Here is a 19,901-nt window from a genome sequence, read left to right as displayed (position 1 = left end):
TTTTTAGTTAGCGGCCAATTGACTCCCATTCACTCATTGAAGGAGAGCTCTCCTTGTCCAAGAATCGCCCAGAAGGCACCGCGCTGTCCATTGACGTAGCATGGGCAACGTGCACAATGGTCGTTAATACGATTTCAATGGAGTTTCCTAGCTCATAAAAAGTATCTCTGGTGTTATACACCACTGTTGGATGAGAGCGTTTTGTGATTCTCGCAGTGCAGCGTGGGATAGCGGAGGCGCAACCGACCGAGAGAAATGGTGAGTGAGGAAGAGATAAATAATCTATTTTAAAACTGTGACTTGACATTCTTATGGCATTTTGCTACTATGGTGAAGTAAATGTTGACATGTAGAAACCGTTAATTCCCTCCATTTAGACATATGGTGGGAAACGCTTGATATGGACTCCTTTTGTTTCGCAGCATATTAAGCTAACGGTAACTAGCAAGTCAACAGTAGCTGTTTAACTGCAATCAGCGTTTTGTTTTAGTCTAACTAGACGAGCTAATTATAGCTAAACGTTCACTGCCTGACTTGTTGAAAAGAAAGGAAACTTGCTAATTTATCCTAGACCTGTCTCATTTAGCTAGTTATCTAGCCTTGGTGACACTCGAACATACTTTCCATGTCCATAGAAACTAGGTTACGTTAGCTAGCTAGGTAACGTTAGCTACTGCCCAGATGGCTTGCTATTCGTTTGGTGTCAAGCGTATATTACCACACGTCAGTGAAGCATTGAGTGAATGGGCTAGCTAGCTAACGTTGTCTGGCATCTACTACTGTTGGCTAACTGAACAAGTAATGCAATATTACCTAGATATTTTTTGCTGACTAGTTAGCTACACAAACATCCCATTAGCTATTTAATTAGTTAGCAAGCTAACGTTATACATTTGCCAGCTTGGTAACTAGGTATTTTGACATTTTGTGTCCAGCATCGTTATGTAGCTAGCTAACAGTTAGCTAGCTACTAGCTTTTGAAGACAATGTTAACCAGCCAATGTTAATCAACTAGCTATTAACTGGTGCCAAGTTTAGGTAAAATGTGCTCATAGTCAACCGTCATTTTGTCAGTCAAGAAATGTAGCATTTTCCTCTTCAAGTTAAGCCTAGTCTTTTCAAACATGGGTGGAACTGGGATTTACAGTTGGTGGTGCGGTCTATACCAATTTACTTTGCACGATCCCCAACCTTAAATGATGAAACCCTGTTTCTCCCAAATATTGAAGCCCATAATTTAACTGTACTTTACCCACTATCCTCCAACCCTACATGTTGTCGACATTATTGGGTCCGGCCCAGGCTTGAGGCCTTTAATAATTAGGAAGATGGCTCTCTAGCACTTCTAATGATGAACGAGCGCATGTGGGGCAGTCACCCGGCTGAAGCCTATGTGGCAGATTTGGCTGCTGTTTGCTCAGTTTTCCCCTCTACTGAGATGGTTTAACATCAAACAGTTACATTGGTTCAAGAAAGGCTTCCACATATACAAATCATAGGCCATTGACTAGACAATTAATGAAATGGCAAAGGCAGCGGCACGTTTCACAGTCCTATTCGAGTGTTTCTTATTGTTCACTGGTCAGTTAGCTAGCAAACACAGAGCAACGGCATAGTGGTCCCTGGTACTAAAAGTTTGGGAAACTTTATTTTTTGTCTTAACTCCCTAACTTGCTGTTGTCTTAGGATGTGTTTCTGATGATCCGGCGTCACAAGACGACCATCTTCACTGATGCCAAAGAGTCCACTACGGTCTACGAGCTGAAGCGCATAGTGGAGGGTATCCTAAAGAGGGCACCGGAGGAACAGAGGTTGTACAAGGTATATAGAGTGCATACCCCTTGTGGAGGACAATTACAAAGTGGGGGAGTAAGAAATGGCCAGGCCAATGAGTCATTTGTTCTATTTGTATATATAAAAAGATTTGTGATGTAGGAACTCCCCAAGTCTAAGAGGAAGTTGATTTTATTAAACCCAAACAATACCCCAAAGTCTGCTCCTCTCTTTTTCTCTCTCCTGCCCTCATTTGTGGTGCGTGTGTATATTGATTAAATGGTTAACTTGATGGTGGTGTTACATATCTACCCTCTGCTCTGACATCTCTCTTGTATCAGGATGACATGTTGCTGGAGGATAGTAAGACTCTTGGAGACTGTGGCTTCACAAATCAGACAGCCAGACCTCAGGCCCCAGGGACTGTTGGATTAGCTTTCCGTCTCGGTGGTGAGTATTAATTTTTATGTTACGTAGTATCTGCCCCGTGTTTCAAAACATTCACTCTGTTTTATTCTGATGTTGAGCTGCAAGATGTCTGTCAGAATGGCTGTGAAATAGTTTGTTTAACAGAAACAAATTACAACTTCCTTGCACCCCTAAGTTTATCCCTCTACTAATGCCTCTTGCTTCCTCTGTTTCCCTTTGATACTCTTCACTCTCTCCTTATCAAACAAATCTCTCCCTCCCTTTCAGATGATGCATTTGAGCAGCTGAGGGTTGAGCCCTTCTCCAGCCCCCCAGAGCTTCCTGATGTCATGAAGCCTCAGGACTCTGGCAGCACAGCCAATGAGCAGGCTGTGCAGTGAAGGAAGCAGGGAGGGGGGGGGGGGGGAGGGGGTCTGGGAAGTGGTGCTTTGGATTAGGTAGGCTGGCTTTACAGACTGCTTTAGGGTAACATGCGAGTGTACCGGTGAGATCTTTAACTTTGCAGGAAGAACATGAATTCCCTCTCACACAGAGTATTTTCATGTTATTCCTGAACTAGCCTCACGCATGTTTAGATTCACTCACAAGATCCCTCAACAAACATTTCTAATTTGTCAGGCCACTGTCAGTAAGGGGGTTGGGGGAAAATGAAAAGTACCTCCTAATTTAATTCATACTAGGCTTTTGGAGGGTGTAGCCTGTGTTTTGGCTTGGTGGGGATTTGAGAAGGGAGTGGCTATTACATTTTTAGAATGCCCTCTTGCTGATTGCTTTTTTTTCTTTATTCAATATTAATATTACAATTTAGCGTTTTTTTTAATTACTCCTTGGTGGTAGTATGTGGAGCAACAAACGGTTTGTGAGTTTGTTATTAGCTTATCTAGATAACATACGCATGAATGGATCTATAATAAACACACAAACATGTTGATGCCATGACATAAAATGTATAGCAGAACACATGTACTTGCACACACGGATGGACACACACACAGAATGGTGTGAAGATTTACAATCGTCAGTTTTTATTTCAGTGTAAAGGTATTAAGCTTTCCCACTATCTGGTTTTTGTTTGCTTGTTTCTTTACCTTTGAACCTTTGCACTGGAGTTCCTGTGTAATTTTCTCCCCTTGATTCTCTATACAAAACTGTACCAATTTGACCCCCCCCCCCCCCCCCCCCCCCCCTCTCTCCCTCTTTTTTTTGGGCTGAAGTGTAAATGGAAACCTTCAGGGGAAAGAGACAGGCAGGAATCACTAATCTTTTGTGATAAACAAGCATGAAGGTACAAATTACTGGTGTTGAATTGAAATAGGTGTAAACTCTCAATTAGATTCAACAACCTGACTAGGGTGGTTGTCATGCCCTTTTTTTAAGATATGATGGAAATGGTTCACCAACAAGCTCTTTTAAAACAGGACTTTATGAAACAAGCAACACCTGTAATTGTCTTGAGTTGACATTAAAAAAAAAAAACATTTTCTTTGTCACCTCCTGTGTGGTATATTGCTAATGGACTTTGTGAAAGATTTTGTGCCATTCACTTTACTTGGTATTTGTCATTCATATGGTGAAATAAAATCAGTTCAGTGAAATTTGAAATTGCCAAGATTGTATGGTAGTGTTATACTACAGCCAGAAAGAGATGAGCTCTTGCACTTGCTTAATCTATTAAACTAGCTACAGCAGGAGAATGTGTTTGTAGCAGGCTGGATGAGAGCCAGTCAAAAATGTGGCTAGCTAATTTATATAGATAAAGGGTCAGGTAGGTAACTTTATTAATTTACACAATTGAGGATGAAGTGGATTAGCGAGTTAGCTATAACACAATAATATCCTATTTATTAGTTACCTTTAATATTTGTTAATAAATTACCTTGGTAAAATGTTTAATGGCTAGCTAACCTGTAATTTAGTGTGTTGGCTGAGCAAGCATGTCCTTTTGCATCAACTATATTTAAATGAATTAACTAAACATCAGTAAATAGGGTATTTAGCATGTTTTCGGTGGTCCTCGATCGTTTCGTTGGTCCACTCATCTTTCGTGATAAACAAAGGTACAAATTACTGTCTGAGTCAACAATCTGTTGTGGTTATCATTCTCTTAAGATATGATGGAAATAGTTCGCCAACATGCTCTTTTAAAAACAGGACAACCACAAAGTCCTTTTGTTGACATACAAACAACCCATTTGTCAGCCCCTGTATGGTATATTGTTATTGCTTTCGTTAATGCACACTATTATGTGAAATGCTTTTGTGCCATTCACTCTGTCATTCATATGGTGAAATAAAATCCGTTCAGCAGTAAAATTAGGAAATGTTCAGGATTTTATGATAGTGTATTATACTACCGCCAAAAGAGGGTGATGTACTTTTTTACTGTATTACGCTAGCTACAGCAGAATGTATTTCCCAGCGCCTGTCGGGATGGGCATTGGCAGTTGAATCTGAATAAAGAAGTTTAATTGAGTATAGTTTTAATTATTTGGGCTGATACAGCCAAAACAGTAGGTGGCAGCATGCACCTATAGCATTTTTCTTCGTACCCACTGGTGTCAAGTACTTAAGTAAAAAATACTTGAAAGTGCTACGTAAGTAGTTTTTTTGGGGGGGGGGTATCTGTACTTTACTATTTATATTTTTTGGCAACTTTTACTTTTGCTACATTCCTAAATCAAAATAATGTACTTTTTACTACATACATTTTCCCTGACACCCAAAAGTACTCTACATTTTGATGGGAAAATGGTCCAATTCACACACTTAATATCAAGGGAACATCCTTGGTCATTCCTACTGCCTCTGATCTGGCGGACTCACTAAACACAAATGATTCGTTTGTAAATTGTGTTGGAGTGTGCCCCTGGCTATCTGCCAATAAAAATGGTGCCATCTGGTTTTCTTAATATAAGGAAGTTTCACTTTTAGTCATTTTCTATTAAGATATCTTTACTTTTACTTAAGTATGACAATTGAGTACTTTTCCACCACCACAATAGTTCGTACTGCAATAATATCAAAGACGACCCCGTACAGTAGATGGCGGCAATACACCAGTAGGTGTAGTCTGCCATAATACTTTAAAGAAGAAGATTCTATTTTTGTTTTTAGCAGGATGGATGAGAGCTAGCTAGCTAGACAGAACAAATATTCAGCTATCTAATTTATTTGCATCTCAGGTGTCAGGTATCTAATTTAAGCAATCTACACAATTACTGATGTGGACATAGTGGATTAGCAAGCTAGTTCGATATAACGCAATAATAGCCACTTTACTAAATTAGCTAGTTTAGTTACCAGTATGTATCTGTGATAATAAATGACCCTGTATTATACATTTTAGATCGTTAGCTAGCCTGTAATTTAGTGTGTTGGCAGACCAAGTTCTGAACAATCATGGCATTATCCATAAACTATTTAAAGGAGTGAATCAGCAAAACAAATAAAATATTAAATACGGTATTCAGGATAACGTTACCGTTTCGGTGGTCCTTTATCAAACATTTTCCACTGCGCTCAGCATCACGCACACGCATGGATAATAATTATGTTGAGTCGGCTGGTCGAGCTGTGCTCGAAATGATGCAGCGTGAATGGGAGCCTCTTTCTCAAGACGAACTGGAGCAACGATTGGACCGAACAGTGGAAGAAATTCTGGAAGCTGACCTCCTAGCAAAGGTTCAGGACCAGCCTGGACCAATCTACCTACAACTGTCTCAGCTGGTGGAAGAACCTCAACAGCAAAACCAAATTCGGTCAACAACAGAACTTACAACACTTTCTCATGTAGAAGAGGAGTCTGAATCTCAACAGTTAACTGATGCTGAGGAAAACGCTGCAGTTCAGGTAGCCTTCAGTAGGCCTTCTTTTCTTCACTGTTGTGGCTTGATCTATTTTTCCATCCCCACACTAATGCAGATTTGAGATGACACCATTTGCTGTGCACAGATCTGATTTATGTTTATTTTAATTTCTCAGTACATTACAGATCTCCTCCAGAATTCAAACTCAAGATACAATCAGAGCCGTATGGCAGGACGTGCCCGTTTATCCCTGTCCCACACTGTTCTCCTGTCCCTCACCCTCCTCTCCAAGCGCCTCAGCTATCGCTCTGTGTCTACCAGTTTCCGCCTGGAAAAAGGAAACATTCATAGGATCTTCTTTTCCTTTTGTGAGCGTGTGAACACACTTGAGGACCAACAAATTAGATGGCCAACTGGTATGTTGACTGCTGTTCAGTGTGGATCAATTCAAAGTGTTATACAAACGTTTTCAGCAGGGACCCCATTTTATCCGCCAGTATTTCTGGGGACCCCATTTTCCCCCCAATCATTTCTTGCCACCCCAAATCAGATGACACAACCTTAAAATCAGTCAATGTAGATTTTTACATCAACAAATAACCTTAAATTAATTGCATTAATTTCAAAATGAAAAGGCATCAATACATTTACTCAAATGTTTTCCAATTATCTTTCACAAAAACGTTTGTATATTGTCCTATACAATTTTTTTGGGGGGGGCGACCTCCCCCCCACCGACGTAGAATATCACTGAATTACAATATCCTGAAATGTTCACCTTCAAACAATTTACACACTATTTACTCCATCACCCATGTTTGTTTCTGGTCATTCTCTCCTCCAGGCATTGAGGCTATTGAAAACCTCCCCCCCCTCTCCAGCCTGCTGGGGAAAGCCAAAGGCTTGGAAGAGAAGGGCGTCCCCAGGGTCCTGGGAGTCTTGGGGCACACCCGCATCCCCATCCGCCTGCCCATTGGCAAACAGGATGTGGAGAGCATGATGCCAGAGGTAAAGAGGATGAAGGAGGCCCATCCCGACTCCTGGCTGAACCTGGAGCTGGTGTGTAACCATACAGGCAGGTTGATACACTGCAGAATCAGCAAGGGATCAGACCTGGATAGAGCCAGTGCTCTGAGGGACAAACTCAAACAGCTCCCTGAGATGATGCCCCCAGGGACCTGCCTAGTGGCTCGAGTTGGATATCCAGCCTCTGCCCAGATATTGACCCCGTACGCAGTGGGTTGTAGCCTCAGGGGAAATCTTTACAACAGGTCCCTGGAAGCACATTTTTACCTCCTGGACCAGGCTGTGGCTGACCTGAAAGCCAGATTTGAAAGGCTCAGGTATTTGGACATGGGGAACTATGAAAGAGCCAAAGCAGTTGTCCTCACTGCTTGCATACTCCACAATGTATTTCTGGACATGGGGAAAGTGGTCAACGGACAGGTTGAGAGGGAGGCAGGGACACAGGAGGGAGAGGGGGAGTGTGATGAGGAGGGTGTGAGGAGAAGGGAAGCCATCGCAGATTTGCTGTACAAAGAGTTGGATTCTGGAAGTACATAAAGTGATTTATCATTTTTGTGTTTGTATTGAGATAAAATATACAATATAAATTCTGTTAAAAAGGAAGAGTATCACAGCAATATCTTGTATTTTATACATATGTAGGATTATTTGTATCCTATGGCAGATCTATGTACAATATGCCCTGTGTAGCCTTCTTCTCATTCACAGGTATTACAGGGAATTCCTGCAGTGAACTCCTTTGTCAAATGGTGTTATTATAGCATAATAAAAACGTATACAATGACAAATCATGACAACACAAAGTAGCTGAATGGTTGAACGCTTAAGAAACATTTGCATGATGCAGTCTTTCATTCTATGCACAAGCTTCTATATATTACACAAAATCCAAAAGTTTTTAGTTCCATGAGAACTCCTTTCCTCGGGTGTGCTGTACTGCTACTCTGGCAGCTGGAAACTGTTGTTTTGACTGTGAGACAAACCGGAGATTGCACGGGCTAGATTATTGATGGCCTCTATCTTCCTCTCCTCCAGGGCCTTCTGCTGGGCCCACATGTTCATCTTCCTCTCCTGCAGCTCCATGTACAGCTGCAGGACATCCTGGGGGGGCCTGGAAGCAAAGGGGGCAGCTGTCAGGGAGGGTGTCGGAAGGATGGGGGTAAACCGCTTGCTGGCAATAGCCTTGCCCAGCTTGGTCCCATTGAGTTTGGACCTGCGCTGTGCCTCGATCTCCTCTCGACTCTTCCCCAGGACCACATGCATGGCCTTGAAGAACTCCCAGTGGACACTCTGGGCCCCCAGTCTCTTGGACCTCTCAGCGTTTTTCCTGTATGTGGCCAACATGTTACGCCACTTCAGATCACACTCATAGGCCTTGACTGTGACATCTGTGCTCCCAGCTGCTCTTAGCTTGGCAGTCACTCTCTCAGCCACTGTCTCCCACAGTTTCTTTTTCTTGCACACTGGCTGGTCAAAATCCTGGTCCATTTCGAGGCGGGTTTGGACAAGTTGCCATGTGGCTTGTAAAGTCCATACAAACTCTGGAGAAGGGAAGTTGATAAATGTGTATATATAAAAACAATATGATTCAAATACATTTGTTAAATGTTGTTTATTAATTTGTCATGTGTTTTCCTCATAGCCCGTGTGTTTACAGAAACTTGCCCTATTGAGAAACTTTGAGAGCCAATTCAATTTATTCTGATAAATATCAGTGATAAACCACAAACTCATCGAGCTCCTCGCAAATAACGATGAATGCAATCTGCTGACAAGTTGCACTGACCTGCTTTCGATTTATCTGGATCCAAACTGGACGCCGTTGGAGTTTCATCTCCTTCAATACTCTCTGTTACAACCGTCTCAATAACATCCATTGTGTTACTCAGTGACAATGACATTTGTTTGAAGTAGGATATGACAAGCAATTCAAACCAATAATTTAACAACTCTGCTATGGCATGCGATAATTTTTTCCCCCGCATCAACTAAAACGATGAATATAACAACAACCCCATACTTGTTTCCAGCACCTCCCAGTGAGCGGAGCAATTGCATCGTAGAGCAATATGGAAAATGTAGTTTTTACAGTTCTAACGAAACAATATGTATTTTGCTTACTTAACAACCATCACCAGTTGCTATAGATATGGCTTGAAACGAGGAGTCATTTATGCATGTTTTGGGAGTTGTTATTTTTCATAGAGAAATATTACTTAATTCTGATAGTTGTAAAACAGCTGAGACTACAAGGCCCATGATTAAATAGAACGACCCACCCCTTCACACATCCCTCCCCCCTTTTCGTGGCGCCTCCTGTTTATCGTCCAGTTAAAAGATGGCGTTAGCGGCCAGCTAAAACGATTATTCTTCGTTTGATTGAATTAATTATGTCGGTGGGAATAATTAGTCATTGCAAATACTTTATTACTCTTGAGATGGGACTTAAAAACATAGATTATATCACTTGTGTTCGCACAATAACGCACCGTGATTGTTTGTTGGGCCTTCTCGCATACAGAGGCCTGTTTTTTTAGGGAGTGGACGAGAGGTTGACAAACTTCAACTCCCAGCAGCATTGCTGAGAAGTTGGGTCAAAGGGTAATTTCTTCCACTTGTCATGCCGGTATTTGTAGTATTTTTGTTCTTTTCCAGAAATGTTTTACACATTTTTTTTAATGGATTAAGATTTAAATACACTAGAGGAGATCATTTGTTAACCATGTTTAATACTGTATAACTTTATGATGTAGCTTAAGAAAATTGAAAAGTAAAATGCACAAAAATAATGATCCACATTTCTGCCCCTCAGTCCCCCTGTCATCATCCATGTCATCACTTTCTGTTTGAAGTGACTTGTTAGTGAGGATAAGCAGAAGAGCAGGTGGGTTGGAGACAATTAGTGGCATCATGGCGTCAAAGCCAGTGCCAGGGATCCATAAACATGGGACATGGGCAGGCAACCCCAGAGAAGTGTCCTCAGCCTCCCCAGAGACCTCTCTGACCTGGTGCCTGTCACAGCTCTCTAAACCAGAGAGAGCAGCAGCCGAGGACCACAAGCCAGGCACTGCAGGGCTGGACACCAGTGGACACAAACAGCTGGCCAAAAGGGTCAAAGCTGGGCAGTGGCGAGCACTGGTGGCCATCCGCACACAGCACATTAAAGGAGGAAGCAGTGGGATAGCTCGATTCCGAGGCCAGGGTGGACTGCGCACTCTCCTGGACCTGCTAAAGCACCCTGAGTGTTCCAGGAAGACTCTGGACCTGGCTCTCAGCATCCTGGCTAACTGCTGCACTGAGAGACAGACACGAGTTGAGGTGAGACAGAAGGGTGTAGGACAAATCAGGGCTGCTACACATTTACATTGATTGAATATGAATGTTTAGTATGAAAAGTTGGACAGTGGTGACTTACATTATGATATTTAATGTTTTTCTCCCCTCTAAAGGTTAGGAAGCTTGATGGAATATCTATTGTGGGCAAGTGACTATCACAATAAGTTTAAATCATTCATTTCACATGATGGTGAGAATTTCAGAAATGTAAGTTTGCTCTTCCTTTCTTAGTGGGCATTTTGAAGAAGAATGTAGCCATGGAGACAATCCAGAACAGAGCAGCCCGGGCCTTGGGGAACTTGGCCATGGACCCAGAGAGTTCCACACTTATCCACTCTGCCGGTAAGTAAAAAAAAAAAATTGTAATGATTTTGGCTGCCTGTGTCTGTTTGTACATCACTTTCTGATGGTATTTTTGTTTAGTAGTACAGTACCAGTCAAAAGTTTGGAAACGGTTTCTCTTTATTTGTACTATTATCTACATTGTAGAATAAGAGGGAAGACATCAAAACTATGAAATAACACATATGGAATCACGGAGTAACCATAAAAGTGTTAAACAAATCAAAATATATTTTGTATGTTTTATTCTTCAAAGTAGCTGCCTTAATGACAGTTTTGCACACTCTTGCAATTCTCTCAACCAGCTTCACTTGTCCTGTTGATAAACAAATGATAGTCCCACTAAGCACAAACCAGGTGGTATTGCTGCAGAATGCTGTGGTAGCCATGCTGGTTAAGTGTGCCTTGAATTCTAAATAAATCACTGACCGTGTCACCAGCAAAGCACCCCCACACCATCCTCCATGCTTCACAGTGGGAACCACACATGCGGATATCATCTGTTCACCTGCTTTGTGTCTCACAAAGACATGGCGGTTGGAACCAAAAATCTCACATTTGGACTCATCAGGCCAAAGGACAGATTTCCACCGGCCTAATATCCATTGCTCGTGTTTCTTTGCCCAAGTCTCATCTTAGTGGTGTCCTTTAGTAGTGGTTTCTTTGCAGCAATTCGACCATGAAGGCCTGATTTCATGCAGTGTCCTCTGAACAGTTAATGTTGAGATGTGTCTTGTACTCTGAAGCATTTATTTCTGAGGCTGGTGATTCTTAATGAACTTATTCTCTGCAGCAGAGGTAACTCTGGATCTTCCTTTCCTGTGGTGGTCCTCATGAGAGCCAGTTTCATCATAGCGCTTGATGGTTTTTGCGACTGCACTTGAATAAACTTTTAAAGTTCTTGAAATTATCCGGATTGACTGACCTTCATGTCTTAAAGTTCTATTAAAGACTGTCATTTCTCTTTGCTTATTTGAGCTGTTCTTGCCATAATATGGACTTTTTTTTTTTTTTTTTTAACCAAATAGGGGTATCTTCTGCGTACACCTGATTGGCTCAAACGCATTAAGAAGGAAAGAAATTCCACAAATAAACTTTAACAACTCACATCTGTTAATTGAAATGCCTTCCAGGTGACTACCTCATGAAGCTGGTTGAGAGAATGCCTTGACAGCTTTGCACACACTTGGCAAAGGGTGGCTATTTTGAAGAATCTCAAATATAAAATATATTTTGATTTGTTTAACACTTTTATGGTTACTACATGATTCCATATGTGTTCTTTCGTAGTTTTGATGTCTTTACTATTATTCTACAATATCAAAAATAGTAAAAATAAAGAAAAATCCTTGAATGAGTAGGTGTGTCCAAACTTTTGACTGGTACTGTATAAGTTGAACATTAGATTTTGTCCCTGAAAAATAATTGCTTTTCTGTTTTCGACACAGGTGGTGTTCCACTCCTGCTCCTCTGCGTCTCTCTTGCCTCTGCCCCATCCCCTCCCTCTGATGACCCACTGGAAGCCCCTTCCTCTAAACTAGAGTGTGCTCAGTCGGCTGCCCGTGCCCTCCTCTACCTTGCAGACACCCCCTCAAACCGCCTTTTACTGCTCACCCAGGGTAGTCTGACTGCTCTCGCCCCGCTCATTGCTCCAGAGTACCCTCTGGGGCTGAGGAGAGCAGCACTCCGGACCCTCCATGAGCTCACCAGGAGCTGTGGTGTAGAGTGTGCTAGAGAGGTGTCCCGATCTGGGGTTCTAGCTCAGCTAGGTGTCATGGCTTCGGGAGAGGCCGCTAAACCTTTTGAGGAGCTTGCGTTGAAAACCCTGGCCAACATGTGCACTCAAGGCTGCTTACGTCCTCTGGTGGGTTCCCTGGGGGTAATCCAGAAGTTTACGGAGGAGGTCAAGAAGGACGGCCTGAAGTCTGGAGTGTTCCTCAAGGCTCTCTGCTTATGCTGCAAAGAGGCAGTGAACCGGGCCAAAGTGAAGGAGAGTGGCGGTCTGGAGGTGTTGATTGGCTTCCTTGGTGTCCATCAGAGCCACCCCCTCGACCGATTGGTCATTCTGGCTTGTGTTGACTTTGTCTATGACGAAGCTGCCCTGGAACAGTTACAAGAATTGGGAATAGTCCCCCTGCTAGTTGCTCGGTTAGTGGAGCTGGCTAAAGGTGAGGAGCCATCTGCTGGGAAGATGGATGTGAGCCTCACCTCTACCATGTTTGCTTCAGAGCTGCTGTCTACGTCATGTTTCGACTCATTTGACTTCCCTCCCCCAGAGGGGAACAGGAAAGAGGAGATGGGGAAGGAGCATGTCCTTGGGTCATCCAGCTTTCTTAGCCTGAGGTGAGTGAACAGACTCACCTTTGCCCCCCTCTGAGTTTGTGCACCTGTGATTTATTTGAGTTTTGTAAAAATGGATATCTGACCTGTCCTATTGCTGCTCCTCCAGGTCCTGGTTGGTGTCTGAAGGTTTGATCTCCTCTGAGGGGGATCTTCTTGACTCTCCTGGAGGCACGGAGGGAGATTGGGGGAGTCTTCATATCCCTTCTTCTTCTCCCCAAACCTCTTCCACTGACTGTCATTCCCCTTTAAAATGCTTATCTCCTACCCGCTCACTACCTTCCTCCACTCCCTTATCCGCACCCAAATCTCTGAGTCAATCCACCCCCTCTACCTCAATGAGTTCTCCAGCTCAGGTCCACATGTCATCTCCCTCAAAAACCGCTGATCTGTCTCCCTGTGTCCCTCTGCCCTCCTCTACCTCCACCCCCCAAGCCCAGCCCGGCTCCTCTACCTCCACCACCCAAGCCCAGCCTGGCTCCTCTACCTCTGCTCTCCCTTCCTCAACTATCCCACCCCTCACTTCCGTCTCCCCATCCAAGTTCTCCTCCCCTCCACGGAAAAGGCCACGTGTCCCCTCAACCACCCGCTCCAGTGTGGTGCCCCTCGACACCCCTCCCACAGTGTCCCGACCCCAGGCCTATCACCACCCCTACCACCCTGAGCCTTGGGCCCCAGAGTCTCCCATCCTGCTGCTGCTCTCACGCTTCTCTCACGCCACGGACCCCAGCGCTGCTCTGGTCAACTCGGGCATCATCTCTGGCCTACTGTTCTACCTCAGCCAGCATCAGGACCCCAGCGGCAGGTGCTTCCGCATGCTGTGCCGGCTGAGCTGCAACCCCAACTGTCTGCAGGCGCTGGTCAGGACTGGCTCAGTGGCTCTGATCCGCCATCACCTGGTCCAGAGAGGGAGTGACCCTGAGAGTTGGGGAGCTGGAGAGAGGCAGACTGATAGGGTCAAGGCCAAAGTGAAACAGCTTGGTAAGTTTAATTGATGTACTTGGTCATAAAGTTTGGTTTTTAGTTTTATGTAATAGTACTGCTGTAAATTTTGGGGTATAATTTCTTGTGCATTTGTGTTTAGGTCTTGCTCTGCTTAGTAATCTACGTGTTCAGTGTGAGTCTGGATTTGGTTCTGGAGTACTGAGCCATGTGATTCTGTCAGGCTCAGAGTCAGACAAGCTGAACTGTGCTCTGTCTCTACCACTAGTAAATGGGTAAGCCAAATTGTCTTGTGTGAAATGGCACTGGTGGAATGTTAAGAAATACCAACTGAAATCTGACATCAATTTGTGTTCCCTAACAGTAACAAGGTTCTCTTGAAGAAACTTCTTCTAGACAACGGTGGTCTACTCTTGGCTCTGGAGCCCCTTGGATGTAATGAGGACGAGGAAGAGGAAGACCATCACACCAGTGAATGCCGACGACTCCTCTCAGATTGTCTCAACTCACCGCAACATGTCTCCGCCCCCCAGCTCCACTCTCTATATTTCTCCCTGCTGATTGGATGCCTCTCTAGTCTGATGGGTTGCCCCAAAACAGTACTGGCTAAAAGAAGGTGCAGGGTACTCAGTCCTATCAAACCCCTGTCAGTCTCACAAACCGGTGAAGCTTCACCCCCTCCCTTAAAAAAGCCTCGTCTGGTCAATATCTGTGCTTACAATGACTCAACCTTTGACCTCCTCTTCCTGCTGGATGATGGGAGCCAGGTGTCAGCCAATAGGGAAGCAGTGGCTGGGGCCGAGGGAACCGAGGTGGTGGGGTCAGAGTACTTCAGGGCCCTGTTGAGGGGGAGCTTTGGAGAGGCTCAAGGGAGAACTGGGGAGGCCATCCCCATCAGGGATGTGAGCCAAGGCATGCTGCTACCTGTACTGCACTATCTGCATGGCTGTCGCCTGAACAAGGATGGAGAGACTGCAGAGGAACAGGGGGATGAGACGGAGAGAGAAGGCAGAGGAGAGTGTCAGATTTTGGGATCCTTGGCCTCTGAGGGGCTGGGTGTCTGGAGAGACGGGGCAGAAGAACCCTCACCAGAGGCACAGAGCTTCCAGAAGACCCCCCTAGCTGAGACGATGATGGGGGCCTGTAGGTTTTTGGTGACAGAGTTGCAGAGGGAGGTGGAGGATCTGTGTGTGTCTTTGCTGTCCTGCTCTGCCAAGAATGCTGGTCGAATTGCAGACGTTGGCAAAAAGCCTCCATCTAACATGGACCAATATGGATCAGAGGGAGAGTCTGCTGACGAGAGCCTGGCAAACCGCACATCTGGACTAGAGTTGAGTGGTTCTGAGGCCCAGACAGACTCCTTGGCCCCCACAGTGACAGCAGGCCAGGCTGAGTCACTACATGGCTCTGGACTCCAACCCTGTCAGCAGACAGAGGGTAGACGGCACTCTGCCCCTGGACCAGGCCAGAAGGGCATTAGTGCACCAAAGACAACCTCAGGACTGGAGACTTGTGTCAATCCGCTGAAATCAAGTTCTGCCTCAAAGTGCTGCAAAAGACGTTCTAAACTGCGGAGTGTTTCAAACACACAGAAGGTTGTGGATTCTGTACAGGACTCTAAAGGTGGTCCTGGTAGATGGACCCTCCTACCACAGGTGTATTGGTTTTCCCAACGGTACAGCTATCCTGGACTGGGTAGGGCCTGCCTGTCCCTACTGCTGGGCTCTCAGGGCTTCTCCCAGCCCCGCCCTTCTTCCCTGGCTGCAGACTGCCTGCGCAGACTGGCCAGAGAGGCAGACTGTACAGAGACTCTGAAACGTGACCTAGTGAGTCTGGCCACCATGGCCCTGAGCTGAGAGGGGGAGGGCTAGGAGGAAAGAGGGGTGTTGGATGGAGATGGAGGTGAGGAGAGGAGAACATGTGATTGTCTCTCCAATGACACTGAAGTTAACGTTTGTCATTGTGAGAAGTCTTCACAACATGATTAGCCTTCCTTCCTTGTGAATATATGTCTTTGTCTCACAACACATAACCTTTTATATTCCAAAATTGGTGTTTACAAAGTAATTGAAGTTTGAATGATTTTCTTCAGAATATTACATTTATATTTAAAGGAGTCATGCTGCCATTTAAAGGGATGGGTTCTCAGACAGTGAATCATGAGGAAAATAATTATCTCATGGTGCACTGTAAATTAAGTTGTATTATAATGAAAACATTAGCATAATGTAATATGCTAAATACTTTTGTTGCATGTAAATGTTAACTTTTTTTTATATTTTCAGTTTGATTTTGAAATATACACAGCTGTCCTGTAAATGTCCTGTATTGACTTGGATGACTCTAATAATCAGGTGGGACTGGGTGCCATGTTGTATATGCTGTAAATAAAGTGAACTTTAGGAGTAGCTGCAAGGTGACGATAACAGAGATCAGCTTTCACTCGCCTCATGTGAATCCACGCTCCTCAATAAATCTGCTTGGATGTCTTTCTCTTTTGTCCTGTCTGAAAAGGCATACTGTATCTAAAGGACAAGACAGATCAACACGAATGTTGGCTATGCGCAGTAGATCCCCTGCTCGGTGCTCAGACGAACAGTGGTGATTCAACATGTAGAATTGTCGGGAAATGAACAGAAAATGACAGCCAATGTTCTGTGGTTAGAGGTAAGAGCAAGGCCACACCCACTACGCACAGCCATCGTCTGTGTTGGTCTGTCTTGTCCTCAATGTGTGTTTGGCGTTCAGAACTGGAATATATGTATGTTTACATACTAGTTCCATTCATCTTACACATAATATCAGACAGTTGGAGGTAAACAAATGAGAAGCCACTGTGTGTGTGTGTGATTACAGTAAAAGTAGTATATATTTTTTATTTCTATCTGACTGGGAGCACCACAGTCAGTAGTGTTGCTAATTGGCCCCTTGGTCAGTAGCATAATGCCAGGTTCATTAGAGCTATTCAGCACGTAGTAATCAGGGAAGGTGGATGATCAGCATAGAGTTAGGTTTCCTTAGTGGCGGAGGCCCTCATAACCCTCAGGAAGAGCATTTTCATGAGGGTTGTGGAAGAGAGAGTGGTTGCCATCACCCCAGGGCCATTTCTGAAAGAGAAAGTTGTTTTCATCATTCAGGATAGATTGGATAAAACTAGACCTATGTTCAGAAAGACATCCCACTACTACTAACAATCCTAACATGTAGATGAACTGTGAGTGAAGTTAGTCTGTTGGTTATCAGAGTGCCTCCTGTATCACCTTGGTGCGGATGCGAAGGTGTGAGTAGGCCACAAACTCAGGGGGTTCATGGGAGTGCTGTTGCATCTTCATGTAGGCGTTGGCGATGCAGACGGCAACACCAGGTAGAGCCAACACAAACGACAGGATCTTCCAGGTCCTAGCTGTGGAGGTCAAACCATTTCCGCTAGATCAGATTCAACAGTTCTGTGTGACCCTGAGTTATCAAGGCTTGGGTACATCACAACACCAGCATAACTAAGTAACAGAGCAGCTCAAAAACACTGATGATCCAGTTCAGATTTCAGTGACTCAGCCTTGGTTCCTTGTCTCAGGCTCTGACATGCAGGACAGAAGCGCCTCAATTACAATATGATACATTTGTAAGTCACCTGACAGGCCTAAATACAGCAGAGCACAAACATTTAATGAATGTAAGAGGAAGACTGCCAACTTTCCACAAACCTCTGTTAATATTAAACCCAGAAGCCCAACTCAACACAAAAGGTGCAGGCAGTAGAGCAGAGAGAGAATATAACACAATATGAGAAGAGTTAAGTACTTTACACACACCTGATCCTCCCTCATGGCCTGCGTGTGATGCAGCAGATAATACCCTGCGGGCCGCCATCGATGCAGGAGACGCCATTCCTGTGGAGTACAGACAGACAACTCTTAAACCAATGGACAGAGGATAGAACTGGAAATTAGTTTCTATGTTTGTGTAGACAGAGGCAGTAGGCTATGTTCAGATGAGTAGATTTATTCCTTTTAGAAAAGAGCTATTATATTTAAAGGTAATTTATTACACCCTATAGACAAGATGAAATCATCCAGGTCTAGGCCCACACATTATCCATGTTAAAGGTTTGTATTGTGGCTCCTCTACCCCAGCAACAGTAAGTAGGTCAAGCTGAAGCTCTCAATAAACCTCCATAGATAAGATACCCATTAAAATGGCTCACAATACATGTTAACTGACAGTAAATGTCGAACCTAGTCATTTTCAAATGAAGTCAAATACATTTTATAAATATTGGGTTTTAAATACCTAAATTAAAAGTAAAGTTTCAAAACAGACAGAAGCCATGCCATAGGCCTGTTGATATTACTGGTGATCTGAAATGGGAAACACTTGGGAAGCAAAAATTAAACAAATACCATAACATCTGTAAAACCTTTCTGTTCTTTATCCAAAAAGTTTAACTCACCTTTAATTTTGTTGGTCAGTCTTTTGTCCCTTTCTCTTTCTGCACCTTTATGTCTGTTTGTCCTTCAGCCTGACCTGGACTGAACAGAACTGTGAGACTCCTCCCTGTTGCAACCTGTCTGTCTGCCAAGAAATATCAAGTTTATATTTGGTCAAGTGCAAAAGGAATGGGATGGGTGTTTGACATTGTCTGTTGTGTTTTTGTTTTTGATTGGTGTTTTTAAATCACTGATGAAGGATTTTGTTTTTAATTTGCTGTTTTATACTCTTGTGAATTCAATGGTTTTTACTAGATTACTTGTACTTTTTCATGTTGTCTGTCTGTACTTTTTTTGTAATGACTTGGTGCTGCCTATCTTGGCCAGGGCGCTCTTGAAAAATAGATTTTAATCTCAATGAGCCCTTGCTGGTTAAATAAAGGTTAAATAAATAAATACATAAAATTAGTATTTTTGTTAACTGCACATGAGATGTGTGTGTGTACTGAAAAATTAATTAAAATCTGCGGTAGACCTATCAAACCAGCGCGGTGTACAGGAGTAGGATCACCCTGTTTGAGGAGAACTTTCCTGCAATGCTGGAAATTTAAAACCTCTGAACTTTGTAATTTGCACTTTGAAATTTCAGACTTGATTTTCCGTTAAGAAAAAATATACATTAGGCTAATTATAATCCACATAATAATTCACCGTTTCTGTTGCTGCAGGATTATTTTCCTGCTGTGTAAATGCTAGGCACTTTTGCACTTGACCAAATAAAAACTTGATATGCTAGGCATTTACACTAAAACCGGCTACAATTAAGATCCTACACCTGTAACAGTCATAGGTCGCAGTTTTGTTCAATTTAATTCTGCGCATGACCACATCCACGTGAGATTGAGATTACCATGAACGACATCACATATTGATCAGATGGCGGGAAAGGGTCTGAAATGGGAAAATAGCGCCTGATGAAGCTTTGAAATAGATGGTCTGTATTTCCTTTATGTTTTTGTTTAAGAGTTCACAAGAGCAAGCAATTCAGCACACCTCATTTCATAGGGTTGGCATTTGTAGAAAAATGTATTTTCATCAACTATACTTCAGTGACATAGAGTATGGTCCGTGTCCGCCTGTACAATCGGAAATAGTGAATATGACTGATAGGTGTGTCTGCTAATTATGGTGCAGCTGACCTGTCCTTTTAATTTACTGAAGTCTGACTTGAATCTGGTCCAGTTGGAACGTGTACAAGTTCAGGAATAGCTCCCACTGTGTGTCACAGGGTAACAGTATGCCCAGATCTCCGGCCGGTTAGTCAGTGGCAGTCACAGTGCAGCACCCATACCTCTTCCTAGGCAGTGAGCGTTCGATGCCTACAGACTGCAGCCTGAATTTTGTATTGCTTAATGTTGAGCTATCTCTCTCATAGTGTGTGTGTGTGTGTGTGTGTGTGTGTGTGTGTGTGTGTGTGTGT

The 19,901-nt window shown here is 43.6% G+C and overlaps 5 protein-coding genes across 8 annotated transcripts; 3 read left to right on the top strand and 2 right to left on the bottom strand.

Moving 5' to 3' along the window:
* Positions 1 to 66: 66 nt before the first annotated feature.
* LOC110486673 (elongin-B) lies at positions 67 to 3,804 on the top strand. Its single transcript, XM_021558443.3, has 4 exons — positions 67 to 258; positions 1,687 to 1,821; positions 2,115 to 2,223; positions 2,470 to 3,804. Exons 1-4 carry the CDS (start codon positions 256 to 258, stop codon positions 2,580 to 2,582), a joined length of 360 nt encoding a protein of 119 aa, XP_021414118.1. The 5' UTR covers positions 67 to 255; the 3' UTR covers positions 2,583 to 3,804.
* Positions 3,805 to 5,282: 1,478 nt separating this feature from the next.
* LOC149978939 (uncharacterized) lies at positions 5,283 to 7,822 on the top strand. Its single transcript, XM_090196966.1, has 3 exons — positions 5,283 to 6,051; positions 6,184 to 6,424; positions 6,853 to 7,822. The coding sequence occupies exons 1-3, from the start codon at positions 5,740 to 5,742 to the stop codon at positions 7,569 to 7,571; spliced, it is 1,272 nt and encodes a 423-aa protein (XP_090053092.1). The 5' UTR covers positions 5,283 to 5,739; the 3' UTR covers positions 7,572 to 7,822.
* LOC110486670 (uncharacterized) lies at positions 6,140 to 8,971 on the bottom strand. The gene is made up of 2 exons (XM_021558439.3): positions 8,821 to 8,971; positions 6,140 to 8,575 (listed from the first exon to the last, which is right to left on the bottom strand). The coding sequence occupies exons 1-2, from the start codon at positions 8,933 to 8,935 to the stop codon at positions 7,974 to 7,976; spliced, it is 717 nt and encodes a 238-aa protein (XP_021414114.1). The 5' UTR covers positions 8,936 to 8,971; the 3' UTR covers positions 6,140 to 7,973.
* A 348-nt stretch (positions 8,972 to 9,319) lies between these two features.
* Positions 9,320 to 16,483, top strand: LOC110486668 (armadillo repeat-containing protein 5). Of its 4 annotated transcripts, none has more exons than XM_021558437.3 (8): positions 9,320 to 9,635; positions 9,847 to 10,352; positions 10,484 to 10,514; positions 10,602 to 10,712; positions 12,161 to 13,055; positions 13,162 to 14,033; positions 14,137 to 14,269; positions 14,359 to 16,483. In XM_021558437.3, the coding sequence occupies exons 2-8, from the start codon at positions 9,945 to 9,947 to the stop codon at positions 15,848 to 15,850; spliced, it is 3,942 nt and encodes a 1,313-aa protein (XP_021414112.3). In that variant the 5' UTR covers positions 9,320 to 9,635; positions 9,847 to 9,944; the 3' UTR covers positions 15,851 to 16,483. The 4 variants fall into 4 exon arrangements, with proteins under 4 accessions (XP_021414112.3, XP_090053091.1, XP_090053089.1 ...); XM_090196963.1 differs by having other exon boundaries at positions 9,341 to 9,660; XM_090196965.1 differs by lacking the exon at positions 10,484 to 10,514 and having other exon boundaries at positions 9,332 to 9,660.
* Positions 16,484 to 16,829: 346 nt separating this feature from the next.
* LOC110486671 (cytochrome c oxidase subunit 6A, mitochondrial) lies at positions 16,830 to 18,581 on the bottom strand. The gene is made up of 4 exons (XM_021558440.3): positions 18,445 to 18,581; positions 17,807 to 17,884; positions 17,255 to 17,397; positions 16,830 to 17,101 (listed from the first exon to the last, which is right to left on the bottom strand). Exons 2-4 carry the CDS (start codon positions 17,880 to 17,882, stop codon positions 17,012 to 17,014), a joined length of 309 nt encoding a protein of 102 aa, XP_021414115.2. The 5' UTR covers positions 17,883 to 17,884; positions 18,445 to 18,581; the 3' UTR covers positions 16,830 to 17,011.
* Between the last annotated feature and the right edge of the window lie 1,320 nt (positions 18,582 to 19,901).

Source organism: Oncorhynchus mykiss, chromosome 13 (assembly GCF_057628025.1).
Source record: "Oncorhynchus mykiss isolate SJ-2025 chromosome 13, ASM5762802v1, whole genome shotgun sequence".
Classification (NCBI taxonomy): domain Eukaryota; kingdom Metazoa; phylum Chordata; class Actinopteri; order Salmoniformes; family Salmonidae; genus Oncorhynchus; species Oncorhynchus mykiss.
Note: the sequence above shows the minus strand (reverse complement) of the source record. Positions and strands in the feature narration are given on the sequence as shown.

Bases quoted from the DNA above. Each gene is read 5' to 3' on its own strand.
- LOC110486673 (XM_021558443.3), top strand. The intron at 1,822-2,114 runs GTATATAGAGTG...CTCTTGTATCAG, and splicing joins AGGAACAGAGGTTGTACAAG to GATGACATGTTGCTGGAGGA. The intron at 2,224-2,469 runs GTGAGTATTAAT...CCTCCCTTTCAG, and splicing joins ATTAGCTTTCCGTCTCGGTG to ATGATGCATTTGAGCAGCTG.
- LOC149978939 (XM_090196966.1), top strand. From the start codon at position 5,740: ATGGATAATAATTATGTTGAGTCGGCTGGTCGAGCTGTGCTCGAAATG. The intron at 6,052-6,183 runs GTAGCCTTCAGT...TTAATTTCTCAG, and splicing joins AGGAAAACGCTGCAGTTCAG to TACATTACAGATCTCCTCCA. The intron at 6,425-6,852 runs GTATGTTGACTG...TCTCTCCTCCAG, and splicing joins ACAAATTAGATGGCCAACTG to GCATTGAGGCTATTGAAAAC.
- LOC110486670 (XM_021558439.3), bottom strand. From the start codon at position 8,935: ATGTCATTGTCACTGAGTAACACAATGGATGTTATTGAGACGGTTGTA. The intron at 8,576-8,820 runs GTCAGTGCAACT...TCCCTTCTCCAG, and splicing joins TCCAGATAAATCGAAAGCAG to AGTTTGTATGGACTTTACAA.
- LOC110486668 (XM_021558437.3), top strand. From the start codon at position 9,945: ATGGCGTCAAAGCCAGTGCCAGGGATCCATAAACATGGGACATGGGCA. The intron at 10,515-10,601 runs GCAAGTGACTAT...TTCCTTTCTTAG, and splicing joins TGATGGAATATCTATTGTGG to TGGGCATTTTGAAGAAGAAT. The intron at 14,034-14,136 runs GTAAGTTTAATT...ATTTGTGTTTAG, and splicing joins GGCCAAAGTGAAACAGCTTG to GTCTTGCTCTGCTTAGTAAT.
- LOC110486671 (XM_021558440.3), bottom strand. From the start codon at position 17,882: ATGGCGTCTCCTGCATCGATGGCGGCCCGCAGGGTATTATCTGCTGCA. The intron at 17,398-17,806 runs GTGTGTGTAAAG...TGACCTCCACAG, and splicing joins AGGCCATGAGGGAGGATCAG to CTAGGACCTGGAAGATCCTG. The intron at 17,102-17,254 runs GTGATACAGGAG...TTTCTCTTTCAG, and splicing joins ACCTTCGCATCCGCACCAAG to AAATGGCCCTGGGGTGATGG.